The sequence below is a fragment of the Paroedura picta genome, chromosome 10, assembly GCF_049243985.1.
Source record: "Paroedura picta isolate Pp20150507F chromosome 10, Ppicta_v3.0, whole genome shotgun sequence".
NCBI classification, from domain to species: domain Eukaryota; kingdom Metazoa; phylum Chordata; class Lepidosauria; order Squamata; family Gekkonidae; genus Paroedura; species Paroedura picta.
In genome coordinates, this window is record NC_135378.1 from 47,864,064 (window position 1) to 47,887,498 (window position 23,435).

The window sequence follows — 23,435 nt, forward strand, 5'->3', positions numbered from 1 at the left end:
AGGCTGCTCTAGACCATCTCAAACCATCCTACCACTCCATTTGTCCAATAGTAGCACATTCCTCCAGCACAAGGAGCCTTTCTCTGTTGTCCCATGCTTGCATTACTGGAACAGAATGGTAGGATACATCCCGTCCCCACTATGACTGTGCCAAATGGCACCCCAAACTAAATGGGGCTTGAAAGCCAATGATCATGATCCCAGTTCTCTAAGGAAAGCCAAATGCATTTCATTAGTGAAAGCTTCTGCCAAGAGCATATCGTCACTTTATATGAACACTTGCACAACACCCTTGCTGACGAGAAAGGTCATTCTCACTTGGAAAAGTCTATTCCTGTTGGAGTCAGCTGATCAGTACAGGAGCAGACTGCCTGGCATGCCGGAATGCACATTACAGCCAGCATCCGAAACTCACAGCTTGGAAGAGGGCTCAGTTAACTAGTGAGCAGCTGCCGCAGTCCCCAGTGCAGAGAATGCAGAGCTCCCGGCCACAAATGCTTCTGGCATGTCAGAGGAGTCGAACTAAGAACACCAGGGGGGAAAGAAAGATGTGGATTTCAGCTCCATACTTAGCATGAACAGGGCAATTAGAAGGGGGTCCACCTGTCAGAGCTGGATGAGACTCAGCATGGAGGAGACAAGGTGTGGCAGTCCCCTCTTCTCTTTCACCTCTCTCATGCCCCTTGCCACACACACAGCCTTTAAGAGTGTGAGAAAAAAGCAGTGCTCCAACTACTGGCAGGTGTGTATATTACAGTGAGAAAAAGTGGGAGAAGGAAGAGACAAGGACCAGGGAACTGGAGAACAGAACCCCAGTTTCTCTTTCTGAACACCAAGTAGTCTTTAAATAAAAAGAAAATTTTGTTACAAGCCCCTAGCCAGACTGATAAAAACTGAGCCCAAAACTCCTGGGAAAGTTGTGAAAAAGCTCTCTCTCGCTCATATGTTATTTTCAGAAGTAGGAGATAGTCCCTGAGCTGTCCAATTGTCTGGGAGGACACGTAAGAGCTGGCTCAGTATCTTCCCACCTGGAGTGTGTGAAGGGGCTGCAGAGTCCAGCCTCCCTCCAGGGTCTTGATCTCATGCTGCAGGCTGGGGGGGGGGGGAGGGAGCACAGGCAGCCATAGGAATCCTGAATGGCTTCCAAGGTTAGAAGGACAATATGTCACAATGTAGAACATGACACCCAATAGCCTCGCATCCTCCCAAATGGTCTGGCTTGCCGTCTTTCCTGTCTGTGCTGTCTAGAGAGACAGCCAGCAACAACAGCTGCCACAGTGCTCCAAGCTGGAGGGAGTCTGCCAAGGAATAACTGATGGATGGTGCTGCAGATGATAGCCAGGCTGCCAAGGGCAAGACACAAAGATGTGGTTTGTCTTCCAGAGCCCCACCAGTTGCCGAGGACACAGGGAAAAGAATTATCTATACAGGTGACAGCAGTCATTCAACAATAGCTTACATGGATTAGAGCAGATGATGCCAGAGCAATAACATCCATCAGATAAATGGCCCAGACTGGAAAGTGAGGCTACTTTGTAAGATGCAGCATCACAGGTAGTGTTGCGGATCCTGGCTTTATATCATCATCATTAGATACTATAAATAGGTGCTTTGCTACAAGCACTGCTAAAAGAACATAGAAGGACAAAGAAATGATGGAACCTGACAAATGTAACAGAATATACAGTTCCTATGGCTTGCCAGCAGCTCTTGGAGCTGCACACGCAGGGTTTCATAGCACACAAGACAGTATTGCAACACACAAAGGTTCCTTATACTGACAACCAAAACTAGAACCTCTGTTAGCTCCAAACATCAAGATCAGCCCAGGTGCATGCTGTGGCAAGTAAGACTCCTAGAAACTGTCCTTTCACACGGTTTTTCAGAATAAAAGGAAGAAGACATTGTACACGAGTTTCTTTGCATAAACTTTATTCATGTTGATGTTTAGAGTCAACACAGGTTCTTGTTTTGGTTGCTTGTTTCACTATGTTCTCCTGAATCTTTTGTTTTGGTTCCTTATACTCAGGGCCATTCCACGCCACGATCTATGTAGCAAATAGGTTGTGTAAGGAAAAAATGCCATTTTAAATAGTGGAATTCGTCGTTATGCATACAGTGGAATCCAGTTGCGTTTCTATCATTTCCCACAGGTTTCCGGTCTCGGCAAAAATCGCTAGCCGGGAAGTGATATTGCCGAGCTTTGTCCCACCCCTGGCCATCAAGCAGCCAATGGGCGGCCGTTATCATGCTCCCGAAAATCCCCTTTCCCTTTAAGGAAGGTTTAAAAAAAAAAACGTTGTAACGAATCTGCGTTGATTCGTTGCAACGGAGAGACCCATCTAGCTAGCAGGTGGTGTTTGAGCTGCCGTTTCATTGTTGCCACGCTCCCCCTGAGTGAAAAAAAATACCCCCCCCCCTGCACGGGCGCAATTTTCGGCCGAAAATAGAGTGAAAAATAAAGGGAAAATAAACCAGCAAATGGGGCTGTGTGTTGCTTGGTGCTTGGTGACTTAAAACAGCTCTGGGGAGGGATGGCAGCCAGGGAAGCCTCGCTGGGTAAATGAAGGCTCGCCAGTGCGTTGATCTCCGCTCGCTCCGAGAAAAAAAATGGCGATTGCTTCGCCGGAAGATGAGAGGAGAGGGCCAGGGGGAGGGACTTTGCAGAAACCACAACAATGGTAACGCACAGAACTTTCCCGCTAGTGTTGCAGATTGGTTGCAAGAGTGTAGCGCTTTCTGGAGGGTGAATCCACTTTTTGGGATTTCCCTGAAAGCGCTACAACGAAGCGCTTTTTGCGGATCGGTTTCAGGAGTGTTGCAGATTGTCAACGACGTTGTGCATAACAGCAAATCAGTAGCGATTTCAATTTGCAACCATTGTGCAATTTTGAATGAGTGCGGAATGGCTCCCAGTCAGACTGCTGGTCTACTAATCCTTGTTGGTTCTCACTGGCAATAGCTCTCCAGGGTCTCAGAGGGAGGCTTTTTACATCACCTACTGCCTGATCCTTCTAGCTAGAGATGCTAGGTACTGAACCTGGGATGCTTATTCATTTATTTATATTTGGATTTATATAAATGCCCTTCCTGAATATTGGCTTGGGGTGGTTCACAACATAATCAATACATTAAAACATACAACATAAAATAATAAAACAATAGAATTAAAACTATAGGATAATTCAAATTCAAATTCAGGAAAGCCTACTTGCTGATATTAGATCCCTCAGATCCTGTGTTCAGAGAGAAGCTCTTCTGCGGTTTCATGGGAGGATACCAGTTAGATGTTCACTGGCCCTACCCAAGTGCCTGGTGGAAGAGCTCCAGAATCTCATTCCACTTACCTGGGGCAGGACCAAAAAGGCCAAGCATACATCTTGGGGACCAAGCATCTCAAGCTATACTGTCCTCTCCTTGAAAAAACAGTTCAGATTCTCTGAGGGCAAACACCTTGGACCCAGAATCTAAATAATGGATCTCCTCCAACTAGAATCCAAGATCCATTATCAAACATTGGTTTTCTCTATACAAGAAAATAATGGGGGGGAAATAATTAGCTTTTATAGTCAAGTAGTGTAACTATGACAATTATTATCACATCAGATATTTCCAAGAAGCACCTGCCTGTATCTCATTTTGATCACCCACTGAAACTTCCTGTGTAGTATATGCAGGTCTGAAAGCACAAGAAATCACAGCCCATTCTTTCATCACGCAACAGCAGGACTGGTACCACTCCTGTTTTTTTGTGCCAGTGCAATGAGAGATGTAGCCGTTCTGTTTCAAAAGCAGATTGTCTACCACTGAAGCCCAGACCCTTCCAATTAGGAGGGCCATTCAGGAACATAGCACAGGCATAAGGTTGGTGGGATAGAAGGACCACCATAAACTATGCAAATTTAACCCCCCCCCCCCAAAAAAAAAATAGAACTGTGTTCACAGATTGCTATTCTGAGAAGGTGGGGCCATGCGAAAAAGAAACGCTAGGGATCACGGCTGCATAGGAGCATCCATCTGCTGCCCTGGAAGGAAGCCGTGAGCATAAGGAGACAGGCTGCAGTGGGGAGGAGAGCACACTATGTACATTCTGATTGGTATTTTTTATTACTTGATTTTTAGTTTCTTTATGAAAGAGAGAGGTGGCTGGCACTTGATAGGTGGGCTTGCACTTGAAAGCTCACACCCTGAATAAATCTTTGTTGGTCTTAAAGATGCTACTGGTCTCTGATTTTAATAATGCTTTAAGTGCATGGATCAGTTAACCTGCATGAGTTTTTAAAAATGGATTTTATGGTATGAGTTAGTGGTTGATTTCTGGCTGGGCCATTTAAAAATGATTTCCTTTAAACAGTTATTATTCATGCCTGTGGGCATATATTTTTATATCACTTGGGGCCTTTGGGGGAAAGGCAGATAATAAATATCTGAATAAACAAATTCAATCAAGTCACTTTTCTAAAATGCCAATATACTCAGTGACTCCCCCCCTACACAAACAAGAACAACCCTTCCTTTCAAGGGATCTCTAAGAAACATGGTAGCAAAAATGGGTAATAAATAATGGATTTATTTTATGTATACTCTGCCTTTGTCCTCACTGGAGACCCAAAGCAGTTTACATAATTGTCCTATTTTATCTTCACAACAACTCTGCAAGGTAGGTTAGGTAGAGAGTGCCAAGGTTAACCGGATGACTTCCGTGGTTGAGTGGGGATTCCTAATTGGGTCTCCAAGAGCCTAGTCTGACACGCTAACCACAAGTTGTAGAAAACATTCCAATAGGGAAAAAAGCAAAAAAGCTTAAGTGTAACATAAGTTTTTTTTTTAATGAAACCACCTTCACTCTAACTACAGATAAATCCTCTCCCCCCCCCCCACTGCCCAAGTTATCTGTGGTAGTTCATGAGTGAAACGAAGATAGAGGACTAATGACGAGAAATAGATGTCGGAGGATTCGGATGAATAAGTGAAGGACGCAGTCTGGTCCCCAGGTGTGCCCTGAGAGAAACCCATACTGTGATAGGTTAAACAGGAAAAAGTGTGGAGCATTTATGCAACAACTATTATTGTTTTAGTTTATTTTTATATTTACATCCCACACAGTCCACTCACAAGCTTTCAAAGTCCCTCAGCACTGACTACAAAGATAGTTTATATAACATCGAACTTACAGTGAGCAAAGCTTACATTACCAAGGACAAAACATGAAGAGTAAAAAAAAAATAATCCTAGATGCATATATAGATTTAGATTGCCGACTTTGGGTTGTGAATTTCCTGGAGATTTTGAGGCCGATGGGTTTCGGGATGGGAGGGACCTCAAAAGGAATGTGACACCATGGAGACTGCCTCTCGCCCCCCCCCCCCCCAGCTGCCATTTTCTCTAGGAAAACTGATATCTGTAGTCTGAAGATCAGTTGTAATTCCAGGAGAGCTCCAGGTACCTCCTGGAGGCTGGTAACCATAACATACATGCATACACATACACACACCCTTCTCATATCCTCCATAACCAACAAATGGTTTCCATTTAATGGATTTTGTAATAATCATAAACATCAGTAATTAATTCCAAAAAAGTAATGTTAGCTTCTCATTATTGTGACCCATAATTCAATAAAGACCTTCTACTTCATCCTGATGTTGGCAACAGCTTAGAGCTCCCACCGTTTATGAATGCCAGGCAGTTTCAGGTTCAGACAGGTGGCTGTGGTGGAAGGTCCTGTCAGATCACAGCCGACCCTTGGAGATCACCTAGGGGAGAACAGAGGTGGTGTGCTATTGCCTGCCTCTAGGTTGCAGTCCTGGGCTTTCTTGGCAGTCTCCCACCCAAATACTAATCAGGGCTGACCCTGCTTAGCTTCCAAGATCTGACCCACTGCAGGTTAGGGGGTCAGGCAGGTAGCCGTGGTTATCGCGACAGAGTTGAAAAGGATTCAGTCACTGCTTCCAGAGTTTAGCATTTGTTTGTAATGTTGCCGATTCCTGAGTGCCAATGAAATGAGTCATAGAGTTCATAGCATAACTTGCTGGGTGCTATCAGATCATACCATTTATAAAACCAACACAGAAAGATTACGCCAGAGTAGTGCTGCAGTCACAACATATGTACTAGTGTACGTTAGTCAAGTCTAATGTACTGGGGGCCTCTTCAATTTATGGTCTGTAAAGGCTAATGCCTGAGGAGAGAAAATTCTGTGCATTCAAGGTATCAAAGGAGCCAATGTGTATATTTAAAATCACATAGACTCCCGATGCTTGATTTTACCCTCCATTTAAAAACAAACAAACAGACTGAGCATAGAAAGCCTGCCTGCAAACTCCTGAGCCCCTCCCATCCCCCACAGCCATTTGCTCACGGAATGCATGTTCTCACAGGAATACATTAAAATGATAAGGCAAATAATGGGTGGGGACCTTGATTACAAAGGCCTCTTCTGCTGTTCCCACCTGCTTTATGTCTTATCTCTTTACTGTGTTACTGTTCGTTCCAATTCCCTGCATCTGGGAGGATGAGCACCTGAAAACAAGAAGTGAATCCTCCATTGGAGACTGTTTCATTGGTTATCTCAGGGTGTCCCTTATGTGCTGCGTCTCCCTGGTTGTGAAATTTCTAAAGATTTGGGTGGGTGCTGGGTGGGGGGAAGAAGCCCAGCAGGGAGATGCCCTGCAGACCAACCTCCAAAGCAGCCATTCTCTCTAGGGAAATTCATCTCTGTTGAGGCTATTTCACCTTTTTTTGGGGGGGGGGCTGGTTGTGGCCAGTTTTCATATTGGGGTGCAAAAGCTGAATTTTTGAAGTGTGTCTTTGGTGCCCTTGACATTGAAAATGTTCCTGGACTGATATGCTGTCTTGTGGGGTTTTGGAAAAGGGATACTAGCCTGTTTGGGGTGGGAGGCTGGCTGTTGTTTTAAAGCTTTTTATTATTATTGATGATGATTCTTTGGAAGCTTTTAGTTTTTTTTTCTTTTTCTTATCACCTTTGGACAAACAAGTATGTTATGTAACTCCAGCCTCTTGAACCACTGCTGCCTGCAGCTGTCAGATCTACGTGGCCATGGGACAACCACACCCACCCAAGTACAAAGCCTATATCAGTTGAGTTAGCAAGGAATGAGTAAAGAAAAGCATTGGAACAAATTCATATTAAAATCCATTCAGAGTCGATAATGGAAGCGCTAATCTTGTTTTATGCATGCCCACCTTGGTTTCCCTATAAATGTCTTTTCAAATCTTTTCTCTTGTCAAGGACCAGATGGTACAGGTGATTACCGGTCATGGCTCCCAGCGCATACTACTTATGTAGGAGCAACAAGTTCACCAAAAGAGGGCACTAGTGAAGCTAAGTACTTGTGGAGACCTGCATCACACAACCCTCCTGCGTGGCTCAAGAGACACTGTGTTGTGGGAGAAATTGGCTGGGGGGTAGTAGATTTTGGCTATCTCAACAGAAGAAGCATCCCCAGCAGCAAGCCAATTATGGTAACTAACTGATTTCTATTTCTGAAACGCCTCATGAGGTGACTGTGACAGTCTAGCTCCCTCGTGATTGCAAGCTAGGTAATTTCAGTGCAGTAGCTAATTTCCTCATGTTTAAATAATGCAAGTTTCCCCCCTTGTCAGTATTCTATAGAGTGTTCAGTGTTGTAATGAACAAGATTAGTTCCACATGTTGCCGTTAATAATTGTGGTAGTCCGAACAAAACATAATGTATATATCACAGAGAGATATCACCTCTAGAATTACACTCACACAGTACCAGTCAAATATAAAATCCAGAAGATTCATCACCTAATGTTACTTGTGTTATTTCTTTAGAACATTTGTATGCCATCCCTCCAGGAACCTGCTCATGGTGGCTTACAAAATAAATGTGATAAGAACAAAACATTAAGAGAGTAGTTAAAATCCAGGTTTAAAATCACAGTCCAGCATAATATACACCATAAAAACAGACCACAGACAGCTTAAAATGCCAGTGTCTACACTTAAATAGTAGAAATAATCAGGCCCTTAATTAAGCCTTGGTGAACAGAAACATTTTGGCCTGGCATCTGAAAGAAAGCAACGTAGGCACCAGGTGACCATGCCCCAGTCTCTGGTTGCTCACCTCTAAAGGCGGGTCACAGGAAGCAGGGCCTGTGAGGCAACTCTTAATTGGCTGGTTAGACAATACGGGACATTATTAGTTGACATTAACAATGAAGTGGGTAATTTATAGATCAGGAAAGCAGTGACAAGGAAAAGGCGAAACATCCTATCCCTCAGTGCTGTGGTCTCCCTTTTGCAGGAAAGGGAAATAAATGAGGAAACTTCTGTAATCAGTCGAGTTTGGACTTGGAAACATTCCACTTATCATATCCTAGCTCCTCAGGATGTCTGTCAAGGACCAACTCCAGTCATTCCATTTACACAGAGATAGCACAATGACTTGGGGATAACACCAAGTAGAAATACAAGTCCTGAAATGGCTTTCTTCTCCATTGACCCATTTAAATCATATCCACACAATCCTCTGAAAAAGAAGTAGTAAAAGAGCTGTTTTTTTGTACATCACTTTTTACTACCTGAAGGAATCTCAAAGGGACTTTTAATCGCCCACTCTTCCTCTCCCCACAACAGACACCCTGTGAGGAAGGTGAGGTTGAGAGAGCTCTGAGAGAACTGTGATTGGTCCAAGGTCCACCAGATGGCTGCATGGGAGGAAATGGGGAATCAAACCTGGAAGAGTGCTTGCACTTGAAAGCTCACACCTTGAATAAATCTTTGTTGGTCTTAAAGGTGCTACAGTTGTGCTGCTTCAGACCAACAACAGCTACCCACTTGAATCTGGTTCTCCAGATTAGAGGCCACCACTCCTTATCACTTCACCAAGCTGGCTGGAGTGGAGCTAGTGGGGTTCCAACTAAGCAAGCCATGTGGGAAGTAACTCTACTAGAATCATCATGTGGTTTTGTTTGTTTTTTTCAGCAGATATATTGTCGCATATATAACACCCAGTGCACATGCATAAATTATGCCAATAGACAAGAATAGTTTACAGAAGGAAAGATTCCAGATTGTTGGTCACCCACCCCATTTGTAATGCTTGGTTGTTTCAGCTACTATCCAGTGCTAAGTAATGGCAAGCTGCAAGTACCTGAATGCTTTTGCACTAGGATTTCACCCTGTGTGTCTAGGTGGATTCCCCTGCTTTTGGAAGGAACTTCCACATGATGTTGTGCTTATTCTGACCATAATGTAGGTGTTTCCTACTGAACTTGTCTCTTTGTACTGTATCAAAAGTACAAACAGTGAGAGTGCAGCCCTTATGACCCTTTTGCATATCTACCTTATATACCCATGGCATTAGCTTCAGTATGGGAGTGCCCTAGGAATCATTACATGGAGCAATTGTCGCTGCATTTCTGTACACACTGAAGTGTATTATCCTTTCGTGCAACTGTGATTGCTAATTTCATAACATGTGGAATGGCCACCAAAGTTTAAGGACAAGGGTCAGTGCAGGATAAACATGCCTGATCAACATACCGCTTTTGTTTCTCTTTGACAGGCTGAAATATTTCCTCCAGCAGAAGAGTTTGAGATGATTCAGCGATACACAGATCCTGGGTAGGGATATGCTAGTTTAACTTGAACAATCTTTCTATGTCAGTTTACCAGGTATTGACACTTAAGTAAGGCAGTATTGTCAATATGTGCAACGTTTAATGGAATGACTTTGACGCCTGCGTCTGATTATTACTCATTACTGCTGACGGGTCATCATCCAATTGATGACAGTGCCTAAAAGTAGGATTGATTATTGGAATTAATGTTCCCCAATGCTGCACGGATTTCAGTTGGCTGGAGGGAATTCACTAAAACAAGCCCTCCGCATGAGGACCAAAATAGTTGCCTTTCTTGGATCTCAATTTTCAGTTGTCGAGATCTGAATACATTCAGGGAAATTTTGGAAAGAAAAATAAGTAACAAGCCCCAAATGCTTCTTTTTCTGTAACACTTTTCCTAAGGAAGAATTAGGTCTGGCTAAATAGTTGACACCTGAAACATCAGAGAATGAATCCTTGTTAGACTGCAGTGAAAGAGTTAACACCACACAGCCAGGTTGGCTTGATCTTGTCAGATCATGGAAGCTAAAAAAGGTTGGTCTCCAAGGGCCACCAGGGAATAGCAGGGTTGCTACATAGAGGCAGAGCACTGGAAACAGCCTCTTGCCTTGGAAAACCCTAGAGGGTTGCCAAAACTCAGTGGCTTATAAAAAAGAACCACTGGTCCAAGCGTACCTCTTTCTTACTTACACAGTTGTGGCATTACAAACATTCACACACCAGGGTGCAGGTTCACTTCACATTTAGCAGTTTCTTTCAGCTGTGAGGACAGATGATAAATAAAATAAATAAACAAAAAGTAAATATATCAAATACAGGGTATAGCTACCTTAAATGATTACTTATACTGGATTGTTGTTCACGAGTCTTGCAGCAGTCAAGATAAATGTTCAAGTTCAAACACGCACACTATATTATTGTTTGGCACAACTAGGCCCTCAATTAGATTTCAGTTCAGTGTTTCTCATATAGAAACTGATAACGATATTAGCCAGGGCTTGTAAAATGGAGCTGTTATGATAGGCCTATTGCTGAGGCCAGAATACCCTCTGGACGTGCTGGTCTCAATGACAGAAATCCACCAAATTTACTCCCGCTAAAAGGTCTTAAGTCCCACCCCCTGCCCCTTCTGATAGGACAGTGGAAATGGGGCAATATTTGGTAATAGTTTTAATGTTTGTGATTAATTGATTTGATTAAGTTTTATGCTGGATTTTATCTTTTTAATGTAATTTTTGACTTGTAACCAACTCTGAGTAACCAGAGAAAGGGTGGGTAATAAATACATTATTATTAAAAATAAGATGTGCCTGTCTAACAAAATTCATGGATGCTTCATAGAAAAATTAATGATACCTGCCTTTAGCCTCTGATATTTTCTGGCACACCCGTTGATTCTTTCAACACAATGAATTCAGAAATTGTCAACAGGAAGGAGAATTTCCATTTTCTTTCATGGATAATAATTCCATATTAGGTAGAGTATCTAGTCTTTAGACTTCATATAGGTCACAATGTGTTTTTAAAAGTAGGGGGGAGAGAGAAAGGTTTAAGCTGCTATGCACAATGCACTGTTTTGAGAGCCTCTTCTTATCCACTGTCACATTCAAAACTACACCTGGTGTTTACCAACACAGTCTTTGGAGTGCACACAGGCAATGATAATAATTCAACTGTTGTATTCAGGCCAGTGCCTGAATACTCTCTGCCTGAGAGTTTCCAGGAGACTCAGAGGCAATTACAAGGTATTAAAGTAAATAACAAGTCAGATTTAGCAAACCAGTCCACAGCTGGTCTGGGAACCAGGTGTTCTATCCAAGGCCAAGAAAGTAGGGAAGACCAGAGTTCAATGTCCACAGTCAAGGCAGGGTATCAGGAAGGATCTCTTTCTGGAAAATAATCACAATATTAGCAAGAAGGCACAGATAAGACTCTGTTTTAGCAAAAGACTTGGATAATAGAGCAGTGGTTGCAGAGTTGCCCCCACACACCAGCCCTTCTCCACACCTTCACTTTTATCAATCTAATTAGCTGAAATGCAGATGTTCTGCTTCATAAAGTCCCTGGTCCTGCAGCTACTCTGAATTGGAGGCCATGACTGATGCTATGTTAATAGCCTAGCACCCCTTTGCCTTTCCTGAGCTGTTAATCTCACCTTTTGTCTCCACTGTCCTGAATGAACAGCCCTCATTCCAAGCCAGTTTGGTGTAGTGGTTAAGAGCAGCAGTTTCTAATCTGGGGAGCTGGGTTTGAGTCCCCGCTCCTCCACAGGCAGCCAGCTGGGTGACCTTGGTCTCATCACAAAACTGCTAGAGTTGTTCTGACCAAGAAGAGGAAAGGGAAGGCAATTGTAAGCCGCTTTGAGACTCCTGATAAAGTGACATAAACACACTATTCTTTTGCTACTTCTGAATCTGAAGCCAGCTGCTCAGATGGACATTCTACTGCTGCAGTTTAGGGTCGCTAGCTGTGGATGAGGAAATACATTGAGATTTCAGAGGGTGGAGCTGGGAGTGGATGGGATTTGGGACTGGGAGGAACCTGAATGGAGTATAATGCTAGGGAGTCTGCACTCCAAAGTAGCAATTTTCTCCAGGAAAACTGATCTCTTTAGTCTGAAGATGAGCTGTAATTCCTGGGGATTCCCAGGTCCAACCTGGAGTCTGGCATCCCTACCCAACCCTAAGTTCCTGTGGCTGGCCCACTGCTTGTTTAAAATTTCAGTAGCAGTAGAATAGCTACAGTGGCTGACTTGGAGAATGGAATAAAATACTGCTATACAGATAACCAACATTTCCATCCTAAAAAGATGTTGCAGCTTCTCCCAGAGGTCTTAAAGTGTACACTGGCCACAAGGACATCTATTCTCTTCAGATAGAAGCTATTCAAACTACCATTTCCTTTTTGTCATTTGATTTCCTCAAAAGGAGGACAACGACTGACCTTAACAGCAATTACACATTCAAAAACAATGAAGGAAACACCATACATGGTATAGCGGTCATTGGGAAGTATCAGAACAGATTCGGGGCAGAACCATGCAAACATTTCCTGACTGGTTCACACTGAAAACACTTGATGTCTGGATGTTTCAGTTTCTGGTTGTCTGCATCCTTTGTCTGAATGTCCTTTATCAACATTTTCTTGATGTGGAAATTCAAGGGAAAAGGTTTTTCCTAAAGCTCAATTTACTCTGGAGCACAAAAGAAGAAGAAGAGTTGGTTCTTATATGCCACTTTTCCCTACCCGAAGAAGACTCAAAGCGGCTTACAGTCGCCTTCCCATTCCTCTCACCACAACAGACACCCTGTGGGGTGGGTGAGGCTGAGAGGCTGAGAGAACGCTATTATCACTGCCCGGTCAGAACAGTTTTATCAGTGCCGTGGTGAGCCCAAGGTTACCCAGCTGGTTGCATGTGGGGGAGCGCAGAATCGAACCTGGCATGCCAGATTTGAAGTCCGCACTCCTAACCACTACACCAAACTGGCTCTCTAGAACCAGGTTGACTAGAGCTATGGTGTGTGTGTAAAAACTCTGAAATTGCCACTGTCTATTGCAGTCGAAATAGTTTGTATCAGGTAGAAGTGAAGGCTGAACTGGAGTCAGAAGAAGCAGATGTGACCCAACCATTGCAGCATCTATTCATGTTGGTGTAAATAGTAAGGCAGATGAAAGGTTCTAATTATCCTCATGCTTAGTTTTTTCTGCACACATGCAGGGCTGGATCATGTCCATAGTTTCACAGCTGCAAACACAATTTGGATCCCATTTCCTCCTCTTTCCCCATCAAAACCACAAAGTGTACATTTACGTTCATATGTAATCATCCAAGCTTTTGGAAACCAAAGATCATCCAGCAGGGGTTGGAAACTAAAGGCGTGTGCTTTTATTATCAAAGGATTTCAATTGAAATACACATGAGGCACCCTTATATAGAGTGGATCATGGTGACACACTCTTGCCCTCTTGAAATTAGCACATTCTTGAAAGGAATTTAACCATGAGCCAGTAGTTAAATGAGTACAGATGTTGCTGGCATTGGTTAAAAGATACTATTATTATTTCTGATCAAATGTACAATTTGGTAGTAGTTGTCCTTTTCAGGATTTCCCACAAGACATAGTATTTTCCTACTTGAATTAGGCAAATGACTAAACTGAAGCCACTTATAAATGTTTAAAATGGTTACGTAATTATTTTAGTAACAGACTACTCACATAAGCCCTTTTCAGATGTTATAATCATCCACCCCAGGAGCCAACTATTTGTAGATCCTTCCAATATATGTGGTCATGCATGAAGAAGGAGCAAAGTGAATACTTGCCATGCACCTACAGCCTTGGTATGCTTGAATTCAGACCCTGAGAAATCCGGTTCATGCATACCAGAGATGTACATGAATGGTAAATATGTACATTGTGTTGGCACAGCTTAAATATGCAAGGAGGAGTAAAGCATCAGGATGCCTTAAAGAATAATGTCATCAAGAGGAACAAAATTTGACTTGAAAAACGATAGAGACCTAATTGTCTTACTGTTTTGTTGTCCTCATTCTGTCTGTTCATTCTGGAAGCAAGCAGGAAGGAAGCTCAAAAACAGTTCTGCAGGGCCTACAAAAGGGAGCTCTTCTACCAGACATTTGGTTGAGATCAGGCACAACCAACAACATCTACAGGGCCCCTGCCCCCTCCCTCTCCCCATCCCCAGAAATCCATCAGGGCATTCTGCCCCTAGACCTATTTGAATTATTGCAGTTTAATGTTGCTCTGTTACCCTGTTATCATCAGTTAGTATTATTAATGTTAGTTATTTATATGTATGGTTATTTGTATAGTTCTCAGTTCCATGTAAACCACCCTTAGCCTTTGGGGAGGCCGGTAAATAAATAAATAAATAAATAAATAAATAAATAAATAAATAAATAAATAAATAAATAAATAAATAAATAAATAAATAAATAAATAAATAAATAAATAAATAAACAAACAAACAAATAAACAAATAAACAAATAAACAAATAAATAAATAAGCAAGAAGTCTCCAAATGAGTCGATCAGGACACAGGGCATATCAGGAAGTTCCTAATCTAACCATGCTAACTACAAATCTCCTCAAATGCCCCCTGTAGAATATTCATCATATCCTGTTCTGTCATGCACTGCATATCCTAACCCATTGACCCTGTTCATACAACATGGTGACAGTGCAGATCAAGAAAAACTATACATGGTTGAATATCTAAATAGGTTTCTCCAATTCTTTCTACTCTGTTTACTTATTGAAATCAACATAAAGATCTCTCACACAAAAATGGTTCTTGTTCCTATTTTGTATGACTGAGTTCTCAGTCCATATTCTAGGCTTTGGAATTCAAACTATAGTCTTCAACTTGAAAAAAATTCTGCTACTGTGTATTTCAGAAAGCACCCCAGCAATTTTTCTCACTAAGCTTTTTTGTTAGCAAGCACTGTATGTTGCATTTTACATAGATTTCTGGGCAAAAGGTGGAAAGGACACAGCCAGCTAATGCTCCAAATGACTTTAACTGTAGCAAATGAACATTGAAGAACAGTTGGTTTGTATAACCCGCTTTTCACTACATGGAGTCTCAAAGTGGCTTACAATTGCCTTCCCTTCCTCTCCCCACAACAGATACCCTGTGTGGTAAGTGGGGCTGAGAGAGCTCTGAGAACTGTGACTGGTCCAAGATCACCCAGCTGGCTGCATTCGGATGAGTGGGGAATCAAACCCGGCTGTCCATATTAGAAGCCACCACATTGAGCTGGCTGTAGCTCACTGGCAGTACTGGCATATAGAAAGTCCTAAGTTCAACCCCCAGCATCTCAGTTTAAAAGAACCAGGCAGGAAGTGATATGGGAAAGACCTCAGCCTGAGACCCCGGAGAGCATACTGACTTCAATGGACCAACAGTGTGATTCAGTATAAGGCAAATTCATGTGAAATATGTCCATAAATAGCACGTTTAGAAGTTAGTTTCTTATCTGTTTATTTTTTTGGAAAATATTTATGCCATCTCTCCAGAGACTTGCTCAAGGCAGCTTATAACTAGTACAATCAAACTAAACCATTTTTTAAAAAAAAATTTAATTTAAATTTAAAATATTTAAATTAAAAAAATTTTTTTTTAATTAACAAGCATAATAGCAACACAGAACAACCACCGAGCAACCCAAATAGATACTGTTAAAATAGACTGTAAGAGAGATAAAACCCTTTATTTAAAAGTCTGAGTAGAGAGAGAATTTTTTGCTGGCAAATAAAGGATAGGCAGGCAGGTGCCAGGCAAGCCTCAAGGAAGACAGCATTCAGAAAAAAGTCACCATCACTGAAAAAGTCTTGTCTTTAGTTACTATGTGCCTCAACTCTACCAGTACTATTGTGCGGTTTACTCCCCTGCATCAGGGAACCTCACATATGTGTACCTACTGACTATGTACTACCAGGTACTTGGATTAAATATCCCATTTTGACATGTGACTCAGAGTTCCTGGAGGAGTGGCAGGTTCTAGAAAGCCCAACTTAAGAGCCCCTCCAAATCTAGCTAAACTTCAACCACAAGATCTGCTGGATAATAACTAAAAGAGTTGAAACATGACAATAACTCTCAACCCCTAGACTAATGCAATCAAGTGACTTTCTAAGTGGCTGTTTACCCCCAACACAATGTCTAACCTCATCACCATCAGCAGGGCAGAGTTCTTGCCCAATATGTGTGTGTGCCCAACACACATTCCAATCCCTCCCAGGTTAGCAGTCAGTTTTCAAGTTTTCCAGAAAATAGGAGTTTCAACTTCAGATTCAATCCCAAAGAGAAACTGAATTCCTATTCTGTATTTGGCATCCCCAATGACAGATACTTATCTTGGGGTACATAAAAACAACTCTCAAGCATTCCCAAATTGGTAGATGGTTCTGTTTCCTGAGCCTTTTGCCTCAATCCAGGGGTTGGCTCCGTTCCTGGATCTACTCTTTGCCATGCTCCCCACTAGTATTTCAGCCATCTCCTCTCTTCAGGATCAGGCTTCTATGCTTTTCCTTTCCACCTTTTATTTTTAACTCAGTTGGTCCACATGAGGGTAGAAATTGGAGCACTGTTGAGGGGGAATCTATCCCAAGTAAAATTATTCTCATGTATTTAGTCTTCCTTGGGATATTCTAACTTATTGACATAAGTGAACTGATCAATGTCTCCTTCTAATGTCTCCAGGCCTTTGAGATCTCACCATCATTAGGAAAAAACGCAATAACCAGAAGGAGGGGGGAATGGAACATTTGCAATTTCTTTAAACCATAAATAAGCCTCCATGTTTGCAGGCAGGTTTACAATTATATTGTACATGTATATGTTATCATGAAAATAAAAGAACTAGCAAATGTCCCCCCCCCCTTTTCTGGTTATTGTGGCTTCTCTCTCTATCACAGACTATGAGCAAGAACCCAGTCTACTAGTTGGTATTAGAATTATTGCCTGTGCATTTACATTCCAAATGTACAAACCAAATAAGATTGCTTAAATAGTATTCATATTTTTTACACTCAAGTTTTGCTTGCTATTTATCCGAGTGTTCCCTTAAGGTGAAATGTGCACAGATGTTCTCAGCAAGACATGCATGCTACAGATATCATACTTTGATCACAACATCTATATTCTCTAGTTCTTGGGCAGTCTGAAGCGAACGGAAGCTCTTTGACCATTTATGCACTGAGAACTTCACTGTCCCAGCTCCCGTGCAGGAGCATAAATTGAGGCGCACCAGGCCAAATGCTCCCCCGTGTGGGTGCAGGAAGAAGTGGGGCAACCTGCCACGACTAAAACTCCAGTCTGCAGCCCATCATGAAACCTCCAGTGTGTAAATGGTCTTTGAGGACCAAAAGATATCTCCAAATCATTGGTTGATTCCTTATCTTTTTCTACATAGCAAAAAGTAACCCTGAACAATGTGTGTAAATCAGGCAAGCTTTTGAAGCAAATTTCTGTTGCAGGTGACAATTGTAGGAAATTTGCACCTGTTGCAGGTGACATTTGTAGGAAATTCTGTTGCAGGTAACAAAAGTAGGAAAAAAGATATCAGCTTTTCCAACACCTGCATATCTTGGAATTTTCAAATGTATTACCACACAATGAAACTGAATTAGCAGAGAACTGTTTTTTGTTGTTTAAACTATTTTGCATCTTGCTTATAGGAATAACCAGATGGATGAGTTTTTTAGGGGAAGGGGTTGGCAAGGAAATGATGTTAAAAAGAATGTCACATGTGTTCAACTGAAGCTAGAATATGAGCTTTTCATCTCTGTAAAATTATTATTGTAAAATTGCAGTTAGCATGTGTCATTGCACGTCATGTATTGGACAGCTTCACGGGAGGCAAGGACATCAACAGCACGTCCTGTTTTCTTCCTGAAAATGGGCTGAATGATGCACACAGAAGTTCTCTCCCTCTCCCTCTCCCTCTCCCTCTCCCTCTCCCTCTCCCTCTCCCCCTCTCTCTCTCTCTATATATATAGCCTGTAGTAGGGATGGCCAGACTATGGCTCTCCAGATGTCTATGGACTACAAGTCCCATGAGGCCCTGGGCAGGGGCTCATGGGCATTGTAGTCCATGGACATCTGGAATGCCACAGTATGGCCACAGTTGGCCTATAGGAAACAGTTTTCTATATATTTTAAGAAATGACACAAACATGATTCAAACATAATTCCTGGTGTTAGTGTTAAGCAATATAGAGCCTATAGAGTAGAGCTGTGTATAAATCACACAAACACACACTAATGAGTGAGAGAATGCATGAGAAGCAGTTATAGCACTACACACAGTGTCTAGTACCTAGTTTTGCTTTGTTTTGAAAACATGGTACAGCCATTTTTAAAACATGAGCTTTTCAAAAGCAAAAAATGGCATGGCCACTTCTATGAGAAAAAAAAGTTAATATCCACAGCTAGGTTAGAATGCATAAATTTCTCATCCTCAGACTAAAGTCTTACTGACTGAGTTATCCAGCCTGAGTTGGATTCTGGAGCAGAGAAAAAGTATATAAAGGTTTTTCTGATTTTTTTTTCTAAACAGCAATGCAATGCCTGGCTAGAATGTTCTTTTTTAAAAAACCCAAACCAGGAATCAGACTATACTGAGGTCCCTTAATTTTTTAAAAAAGAAATTGACAGAATGGGAGGGGAAGGGGAGAAGGGCAGATGTCAGATGGTGATCCTTGGGAGCATTTATCAACCCCCCCCCCCACACACACACACACACACGCCACACTGTGTGATGCACATGTTGAGAAGAAGAGGGGGGAGAAGCTGGAAGAAAATCCACAAGGAAGAATTGTCTATAATTCTGACACTAACACTGAACCCCAATTCTTGTAAGACTTAAGGAGGGCTTATAAATTAAATGTTTAAGCAAAACAAGAGCTTAGACAAGATGAAGGCGGGAAAACCTTCTACCATGAAAACTACCCAGAATCGTAAGAAGCTTGTAAGAATCTCTCCTTACAATTTCATAAGGAACCCCCACCCACCTGAAATTGACCAATGAGCAGGAGTGGAGGCATGGCCTTTGCATGGGGAGAAAATCTGAGGAGTCATTCTGCTTGTGAATTTCCTTTACCTTGGGAGCCAAGAAAGGGGAAAAACTGGGGCTATAGGACTTTAAAAAGAAATGGACATACAGCAAATGGAATATGAACTGATCCCTGAAGGGGATCTGTGAAGTAAGAATGAACTGGTATGCATAAGAGAAAAATACACCTGAGGGGAATGCAGGGCAAAAGCGAAGAGCAATAAAATTGAAAGGCTACAGAGGAGAGCGACGAAGATGATCTGGGGCCAAGGGACCAAGCCCTATGAAGATAGGTTGAGGGACTTGGGAATGTTCAGCCTGGAGAAAAGGAGGTTGAGAGGGGACATGATAGCCCTCTTTAAGTATTTGAAAAATTGTCACTTGGAGGAGGGCAGGATGCTGTTTCCGTTGGCTGCAGAGGAGAGGTTTAAACTACAAGTACAACAATATAGGCTAGATATCAGGAAAAAATGTTCATACTCAGAGTAGTTCAGCAGTGGAATAGGCTGCCTAAGGAGGTGGTGAGCTCCCCTTTACTGGCAGTCTTCAAGCAAAGGTTGGATACACACTTTTCTTGGATGCTTTAGGATGCTTAGGGCTGATCCTGCATTGAGCAAGGGGTTGGATGGCCCCTTCCAACTCTATGGGGCTTTACGCACCGGGATCTTTGTTGCAAATTGGTCACTGAATGAAAAATCGCCATTTAAAATAGTGGAATTCGTCGTTATGCATACCTGCCTTTGTAGTGGAATCCAGTTGCGTTTTGTAGCGTTTCCCACAGCTTCCGGTCTCAGCAGAAATCGCTAGAAAGGAAGCGCTATTGCCGAGCTCGTCCCACCCCTGGCCATCAAGCAGCCAATGGGCAGCCGTTAGCATGCTCCCAAACAGCCCCTTTCCCTTTAAGAAAGGTTTAAAAAAAAAAAAAAACAGACCCATTGTAACGAATCTGTGTAGATTCGTTGCAACGGAGAGACCCATCCAGCTGCCTAATGTGTTTGAGCTGTCGTTTGATCGTATGATCGTGGCCACGCTGCCTCGAGTGAAAAAAAAAAAATCCCCCCCCCTCTCACAGGCCCGATTTTCGGCTGAATGAATGTGTAAAAATTAATGGGAAAATACATCAGCAAACGGGCTTTTCTGTGGTTTGTGCTTAGTGACTAAAGGTGAAGGACTGAAGCCAGGGAAGCCTCTAAACAGAAAGAGGCTCGCTGGTGCGTTTATCCCCGCTCGCTCGGAGAAAAAAAAATGGCGATCGCTTAGCCGGAAGTTTGGAGGACAGGCTCAGGAGGAGGGACTTTGAAGAAACCGCAACAATGTTAACGCACAGGTCTTTTTCGCTAGTGTTGCAGATTGGTTGCAAGAGTGTAGCGCTTTCTGGAGGGTGAATCCACTTTTTGGGATTCCCCTGAAAGCGCTACAAGGAAGCGCTTTTTGCAGATTGGTTTCAGGTGTGTGGCAGATTGTCTACGACGTCGTGGGTTATGGCAAATCAATAGCGTTTCCAATTGGCAACCATTGTGCGATTTTGAAGGCGTGCAAAAAGCCCCTATGATTCTATGAAACATGCATGCATAAGCCTCCTTTGTTATACATAGGTCGAGTATACATTCTTGTAATAACCTACATCCTGAGCATCGTGCAAATTAACTTTCCAAACATACACTGAAAAATTCTGATCTTGCTATCAATTGCCTTGCATACAGGTCCGTAGGAAGGTACCTGCAGGATTAGCTTTTTGACACAGTCAGTTCAGATCACCTTACTGGACAATTGTTCCCAGCATTAGTCATTCAAAGGGACAGCAATTCACTTTTTACAATGTCTGTAATAACCTGCCATCTCAAGCAAAAGGCTGAACTTGTTTCTTAGCATGTGAGGTGTGTGCCATTTTTCAGTTGCCTCCACTTAGAACATAAGTGGATGTATCTTTCCTTCTTCCACTCCATGTCCTGAATATGAAATCTCTGGCTGCCCAGTATGGGACTTACAGGCCTTCAGTGCAAGTTCTGTACCTACTCAATGCTGCATGACAGTCTGCATGTGTTCAAGGTATTTCTGGAACTTTGAAACAGAAGGTGGTGGATGCAGACTTCCTCAGTTTCTTTCAGATTCATAATTCTAATAATAACCAATTAGTCATTTTTACCCATGAAAACATAACTTTGTTTACTTTGACCATAAGAAAAATTGCAATCTTAAACCCAGGTACTGTTTCATTGAAATATTACCTATAGGTTCCTGTAGTTATATTAGAGTAGCAAAACTAGTAGGCAATTAAAAATTTCATGAAAGAATGTTCCAAAGAAAAACAAGGATCACAATGAATATATTATCTTAAAGTAGGCCTATGCACATATTTTCCCACTGTAATTACTGTTTTCTTTGCTTTTCACATTCATTATGCAAGCATGGACACACTGAAATACATGTAAACACTGAGCAATTGTATCAGTTTCCACAGAAGAATAAAATACTTTGTCTTTGCAGGAATTATTAATGTTGGCAGAATGTAGCACGACTTGCGACTATGTTCCCTCAGAAATCTGCTCTGGTTTGGCGTCACTTGGAGTCCTGTGTTCAGTTTTGGGCACCCCAGCTGAAGAGGGGTGTAGACAAACTAGAGCATGTCCAGAGGAGGGGTTTGGAGACCAAGACATATGAAGAAAGGTTGGGGGAGCTTGGTCTGTTTAGCCTGGAGATAAGATGACTGAGAGGGGATCTGATAAGCATCTTCAAGTATTTAAAATGGTTCCATACAGAGGATGGACCAGATCCAATGGGATGAAATCAATTCAAAAGAAATTCCGTCTAAACATCAGGAACAAGTTCCTGACAGTTGCAGCGGTTTCTCAGTGGAAAAGGCTTCCTCAGGAGGTGGTGGGTTCTCTCTCTTTGGAAATTTTTAAACAGGCTGGATAGCCATCTGACAGGCTGATTCTGTGAAGGTTCAAGGGAGTGGCAGGTTACAGTGGATGAGCGATAGGGTTGTGAGTGTCCTGCATAGTGCAGGAGGTTGGACTAGATTAGCGATCCCCAACCTGTGGGCCGCGGACCACATGTGGTCCTTCGACTAATTGGAGGTGGGCCCCGAAGGACACCTTCTCCCCCCCCCAGCCCTTTACTTCATCCCCCCCAGCTCTTTACAACACACTTCATTGTTGTGGCGTGTCTGTATCTTATTTTGAAGGGATGTTTAAACATTACCATAGCGATCAGAGAGCGTTAGGGCAGTGGTTGAGAGTAGAGGAGTAAACTACCCCCCACCGAGCCTCAGTAAAAGGCGTTGAGTGGTCCCCGGCATTGAGTGGTCCCCAGTGATAAAAAGGTTGGTCTAGTCATTAGATGATCCAGGAGATCCCTTCCAACTCTATTATTCTATGAAATGAGAGCTAGCATTAATGCTGCATTTTTCTTTCCTCAGACAACTCTTACAACAATAGGTATACATATTAAAATATGGAAGCTTTGTAATGATTTGTGAATATTGGCATCAATTGCCACAAGTTGTTAAAGCAGCAGGGTAAAACAGTTAATAGACACTGCAAGCCCAATATCCTCCTGACCACAAAATGATGTTTAGCAAGGAGTTCTTGGCATGGACACTTCTTTGGGAAGCTGCTTGTAAAGAGGAAAATAGGATTTGCTTAGGTTGCATTACCTCAGAGTAATTTGAAGCCCAGCTGGAATCTATAAGTAGCAATCAGCACTGTGCCTGTGACATCACCATGGAACTGAGACCCCAACCCCCCCCCCACGCACACACCCTTCTCAAACAGCAGAAATGCCATTTGTGAGTGCAGGGAATTATTAAACCATCCAACATACTAGAAATACGATAGCCTTGGAGTACAATTTCAGTCTACAAGAAAGACTGGGCTTTTCCAGAGTAGGGAATATACATACACAATTTAATTTTTCCCTATTAAGTACCATTAAGCACCTGATTAAACCAATTATTAGCATTAGACTACACCACGCTGTGGAATAATACGCTCTCCCTTCTTGCTCCAAAAGTGGTAAGTAGATTAGCTAAAAGAGATAAACATATTTGCTTCATATCACATTTATGAACAGCATATTTTCATAAATGAATTCCCATTGATTCTCTGAAATGCATAATGAGAAGTAATTTCCACGAGTAACATGTTATTTCTTTGGGTATGAAGAGACTTAAGTCATGTTTTCTTTTCTGCATCCATCATCTCATATTACATTTGTCTCAACACAACCCAAGCTATA

The 23,435-nt window shown here is 42.3% G+C and overlaps 1 protein-coding gene across 1 annotated transcript in view; it reads left to right on the forward strand.

The window, feature by feature from the left end:
• The first annotated feature begins 1,201 nt into the window (after positions 1-1,201).
• The window catches only part of SPMIP2 (sperm microtubule inner protein 2), a 28,336-nt gene continuing 6,102 nt past the window's right edge, over positions 1,202-23,435 (forward strand). Inside the window, 3 exon segments of the mRNA XM_077299996.1 lie at positions 1,202-1,430; positions 7,253-7,485; positions 9,558-9,616. Coding sequence (XP_077156111.1) covers positions 1,316-1,430; positions 7,253-7,485; positions 9,558-9,616 — 407 coding nt within the window. The 5' untranslated portion in view covers positions 1,202-1,315.